The sequence below is a fragment of the Haplochromis burtoni genome, unplaced genomic scaffold (genome assembly GCF_018398535.1).
Source record: "Haplochromis burtoni strain Fernald_Lab_line unplaced genomic scaffold, NCSU_Asbu1 Contig_65, whole genome shotgun sequence".
Lineage (NCBI taxonomy): Eukaryota > Metazoa > Chordata > Actinopteri > Cichliformes > Cichlidae > Haplochromis > Haplochromis burtoni.
In genome coordinates, this window is record NW_024582426.1 from 2259524 (window position 1) to 2265389 (window position 5866).

Sequence of the window (5866 nt, forward strand, 5' to 3'; positions counted from 1 at the left end):
CACACACACACACACACACACACACACACACACACACACACACACACACACACACACACACACGAAACACTGTCCTGCTTCACTAATGCAACTTTGAAGTCATGTTTCTTTTGCTTTTTTTATATCACGAAATGAGACATCGGTGGTTAGGATGAACGAGTTAAGCTCGAGCAGGACATAAAGCACCTTTTTAGCAATCATGTTAACATTTTACAGACATTACTTTTATGAATAACAGCGATGAAATGATAAATCTATCTGAACGCCTTAATCTGCTTCCCTGCGTCATAGTAGGTATGGAAGGTCATAACTGCCAAAATTAAAAAAATAAAGAAATTAGTCAATAAATGACTCAGTAATTAGATTATATGCTTTATCAGCGGTTGAAGTTTCCAGATTTATATAACAACATAGTGTAGTGGTTAACACATTCACCTTACATGTGCATGATCACCATTTTGAGACTAGGAGAACGCACCCCTACCCCCACATTTTTCCAAGGCGAGGTCACACGCTATTGGATTCCCGGTGCTATTCCAAAGCCTGGATAAATGGGAGGGTTGAGGGAGGGTGACCCATTTAGAAAAGGGAAAGCTTATGTGTGAAGGCTAGCTACGCAGGTACTTTTTAAAACAAGATTTTTCCGAGTTTGTCTTTAAAAAATGTCTCCTTACACATGAAAATGCAAAACCAATCTCGAGCGCAGTCAAGAGCATGCTAAAGCAACAGGTGGTGATATAACCCCAACCTTCAAAAAATGTTGGCCAATCAAAAGCTCATAAACAATAACACGGCACAGAGTCTGCGAGGAGCTAAAGGTGCACATCCCTGCTAATCTTAAGCAAGAAACGAATAAAACACCCGAATTTCAATCAACCAATTTAAATCATACACATGTATCAAAGATGGACGTAACCTTCGGGTCTAACAATAAAGCCAATGCAGAAGTGCCAAAATATCTGTATCCTACTTGAAGACCACCAGATGGCAATAGCTGTGGTTTCGAAAAGTCATTTAATTATATAGAGTTCTGTGGGAAAATTATTTTCTGATTTTCCTGCTGAGTTTATCGTCTCAATCACTCATTTTGGGTCATGCTAAAAATAAAAACCAAGGTCTGTTTTATAAGCAAAACAGAACGGAAGGATATCTGTGGTATGTAGCTACAAGTCAGTGAGCGTTAGCCAATGAGCATCCATTTTCACAGTCAGACCGTTATCTCTTCATATGTGGATTTTTGCAACTAAGCTGGCGATTGCAGAAACCACATCCCCAGGCTTCAAAATTGGACTTCAGAAACCAACAAGTGATGTCACGGTAGCTAGATCCATCTTTTATAATGTCTGCTTGGAGCCAACCTCACGTGGTCTTTAGAGGACCAGTATTAGATGAAGGTTTTATTACCTTTGCATTTGCTTCATTTTTCAGTCCTAGGAGTTCCCACTTGGCTAAAAATACAGTCAAATAATAGATAAATAATAAAAACAATCATTAAATAAATGTAAAATAAAAGTCAAAATGAATGAAAGTAATAAAGTGGGATAACTATAATACCAAGTGACATGTTGAAAACAATAAAAACAAGTGTTTATATTATAGCTTTATTCATTTCTGTGTTTAAGTAATAATTTAATGTCTATTAATTGTGTTACTGAGTCATATATATATGTTTTTTTGGTTTTTTTTTTTTCTTTTTTCAATTTGGCAGTTTTGGTCCTCCATAGAAGAGCAGCGATTTTTGTTTTTTTAATTATTATTTTTATGCAGATTAAACTGGAGTTGGATCAGGAGGACAAGGATCCAGCATGATAGTGTTTGGGTCGCTCACTGTCACCGCACCATATGACGGTTCAAAGTCCTCGTCTTCAAACCTTTGATAATTTATGTCCGTGTCCTCACCGTCCACCATGGGATCTGGTTTATGCAGGACCTCCCTCCTGTACATCCTGTAGGCCAGGATGAAAATCCCAGCCTCGGTTGCTTGGAACAGGGCGTAGAGCAGGGGAAACATGTACATCCCCCCCATCAGCTGAGGAGGGAAGGCCAGCTTCAGGATAGCCGTACACAGCTGCACATTCTGGCAGCCCGTCTCCAGAGACACGGCCCTGCGACTGTTGGGGGGCAAGTCAAAAAGCACTGCCAGCCCGTAACCTGCAGCGTAACCGCACAGAGGCATCAGCACAGCCACCACGTAGACAGAAGGCGGGATGGTGGAGAGCAGCTCTGGCCCCAGCATTGCTCCAGTAAGGATGAAGAGTAACACCAGGGTGAACAACAAAGACCACAGAGAAGCCTGCAAACACAAGAATTCAGCGTGAGAATTATTTTTTTTTAAATATGGCGGCAACTTTCTACAAGACATGATTTTTAAAACCAAAAAATTTCGGTTTTTTTCTTCATTTGAACCATAAAGGCAATATCCAATCTGCGCAATCAATAATAACTAATAACATCACATTTTTATGTTGCTTTATTTATTTATTGTAAACTCCTTTTTAAAAAAATTGTGTACATATAATACAAGTTTAAGATAGACGGCTTTCTTTGCACTAAGGGGACAGCATATAATTTCGTTGTGCTTGTGGTGCCCAACATAACTGTGTACTCTAACTGATGAGGCCCTCATGTGTCGCTTTTATCAGAAAGCACAGGGAGGAGCTCTTCCTGATATAGTGCCTCTGATGTCACTCTTCCAGCGGTCAGCCACCCCACTAGTAATAACTGAGACCAAGAAATACGCAATGCGCTTTTGGGCTAAGGCCCCTAACCAAAAGTACTTCGGCTGGAACGAAATGATCGAACGGATGTATAAAAGTTAATTGTTGTCAGATTACCTTTAAAACAATATCCGCCACTCGCGTGTAGCGGTACCTAAGCATAACTCCAAACCCAATGGGGATGAGGGTGCTGCAAAGTGTCAGTATGATGGCCCCAAAGGGCAGGAGGTTAACCACAGGGGTGTTGATCCAGGCTCGACTGTAGATCCAGAGGCAGAGCGGCATCAAAACGAGCGCCAGCAGAGTGGAGGATATGGTCATGATGATGCTGGGAGGAGTAGAGAAAAGAAGGAGTATGGTGGACGTGCAGCACGTACGGTGTTGGATCGTTTGAGGAAAATGTAGCAATGGCTTAAAAAATAAAAGCATGCAGAACTTAAAAGTTATTCTTAAGTGTTGTTATTTCAGTGCGTTAATGTCAGAATTTGCGCACAAAACACTGTTAACACCAAAACCCACTTCAAGTCATGCTTAGGTGAGTAAGGGGATCTACCTTAGATTCATCTCTCCGTGTACAAGCAGAGACATAATATTTGACAAGTTTCCTCCAGGACAGCAGCCACAGAGGAGCACGGCCATCGCCGCCACATCATCCAAAGAAAAGGCTAGCGCCAAAAGAAAAGCCACTAGTGGCATGATAACAAACTGACACACCAGAGCCAGGAGCACCCCGATGGGTCGGCGGATATGTTCTCCGAGCTGGCTGACCTCCACCGTGCAGCCCAGCCCCAACATAGTGAAGCAAAGTACCAGTCCGACGAACACATTGATGCCGTGACTGAGCGGGGAGTCCCAGAAGGCAGGCATCAGGTGAGAGGTTTCCGTAGGGAGAACGGCCATAAACTCGGCTACAGTCCTGTAACCGCTGCCTTGGAGAAACACGGCACGACCGACCGCTCCTAATCCCTTCATGACACCCTCCTCCGGAGAATCCACTTGCTTTAAAGTAATAAAGTCCACCGAACCAGCACTTTGCGCACTTCCACCCGGCAGACTGGAGTTCTCCATGGCGCAAAAGGAGATCAGAAAATCTCAACCGTCGCCTTGTGCCTGTATTGGCTCGTGCGTAAACGATTCCTCTAGTGACGCACTGTCACTAATAAGAAACTGCGGAAGGTCCAGTAGTCGGGGTATGTGATGGTGCCATGGTACTGATAGTCTAATGAGTCTGAGTGGTGCCACGGATTGTTTCTGGGCTAAACTGCTGGAGGAAAGACAGCACAGGGTCGTAAGTTTAAGCAAGAGTGGCTGGACCAATTAATAACTACCACAATTGCCATTTACACTGAGCTCTGCGCTGTATAGGAAGAAAGACCCCGCAAACTTCAATCTTATTATTACACTCTGACAGTTTGCCATCCTGAAAAATGAGACTCTGTTGAGTGGTTGCTGTTTCGTCTCTCGCGTGTTCTGCAGAAGGATGGAAAAGATCCTTGACATTTATGGGAAATGTAAGTTGCGCTAAGTCAGTTGCTTGTTGAGGTTGAGGAAGCAGAGACTGTGTTGAGCTTTAAATCATTGCAGCAAACTGTGAAAATCCGCCCGCCCTTTTCTTCCCCCCCCGTTTTTTTGGTCATGCTGGTCGCATTACGCACGAGTCCTCACCTCAAACGTTACGTTGCGCATAAGTCTTTTGGTTCAGTAGATTATTATTATTAAAATCAGACTTCAGCGTTTGACCTCAAACAAGAACTTGGGAACTCTGATTAGTGTTTTATAAATACCAACCTGAAAGCATATATATCACAGTGAATTTGTATATATATTGGTCAGATCAGCTGGAATTGAAATAATTCAGTTGCTCCCAAAAGTACTCCTGGTGGAGTCTGATATATTTCTTACGTGATTAAAGCGGGCTCAAGCTCACTCCCACATATATTTTCATTCTTGAATTCAAATAAGGTAGACATGTGTGATTCATAAACATTAAAAAACATTTTGCTGTGGCGCATTGAGCCTAAAATGCATGATGCCACGGAGCAAACCACACAGTTCCCACACCTCAACCTACAGGACTGAAAAGATTCCCTGGGTGCCAGAAAGCACAGGACACACCCAGAGGTCCTTGGTCTTTAATGGGCAGAGCAGTTACACAATATTACAGCTAATAGGATGAATATTGTTGCTGAATCTGCTTTTTATAAACCTGAAGCCTATATTTATTATTAAATTTCAATTCCTGTAATACATAATATTTTTTATGTTGAAATCTTTTATCCATCAATATGACAAAGAAAATCTTTTAACAGAAATCCTAAATATGAGTGAGGTAAAACTTGTACATGGTAAATGGTTTGATCGTTGCTTATTTTAAACCTTTGTTGTGTAGACGGCATAGGCAGCACCGGTGAAATATTGTGGTCTGCTGCTGTGACAGTGTGTTCTCCACAATAATGGTTTATCTTATTCAGCATCACTCATATGAACTGTCTTTGTTCTGTGTGTCTGCAGCACACAGGAAATGATCCTGAGTGAATCTAGCACACGAAGATGAGAGTCTGGAAAAAATAAATTCACTCTTCGGAGCTGAAGAGGGGACAGAACAGTCGGTGACTCAGGCTTTCAATCTCCTCCCCTTCCCAGAGAAACACACCATGTCCCCTCCTCAGCAGCAGCGGGTGACTCCAGGTACGTAACGCTGTCTCTGTGCAGAATACATAATGTGTCCCCATCAGCAGCTGGACATAGTGTATGAGACTAAAACAAAAGTACAGTACAAAATGAATAAATACTGTAATTGATTACAGCTGACAAGAGCAAGGAACAGTGCAAGCAAATTGTTTTGTTGTTGTTGTTTGTTTTTTTCTTTTAGAAAATATAAATGTTATAGTAAAGTGAGAGCACACAGAGACAGATTTACATACCCAGAAATAATTTTGACACAATATATGAGTGTACTCTATTAAACCTATTAAAACCATGGAGGGAAAAAAAAGAGCCTGTATGAATGTGGCAAGTTGTATAAAATGCTTTGAGTGCTCAGATACTACAGTGCTATATAAGATGTGTTTTTTATGGCAGTTTTAAGTAAAAATCTAAATAAATAACATAAAAATATTCCCTTATGTACCTTCTTCTGGGTCTTGGTG

General features: G+C 41.6%; 1 protein-coding gene across 1 annotated transcript; it reads right to left on the reverse strand.

Annotated features, from left to right (window-relative positions):
• Positions 1–67: 67 nt before the first annotated feature.
• On the reverse strand, positions 68–4300 carry slc10a4 (solute carrier family 10 member 4). The gene is made up of 3 exons (XM_005923341.3): positions 3271–4300; positions 2835–3045; positions 68–2293 (listed from the first exon to the last, which is right to left on the reverse strand). The coding sequence occupies exons 1-3, from the start codon at positions 3783–3785 to the stop codon at positions 1769–1771; spliced, it is 1251 nt and encodes a 416-aa protein (XP_005923403.1). The 5' UTR covers positions 3786–4300; the 3' UTR covers positions 68–1768.
• Between the last annotated feature and the right edge of the window lie 1566 nt (positions 4301–5866).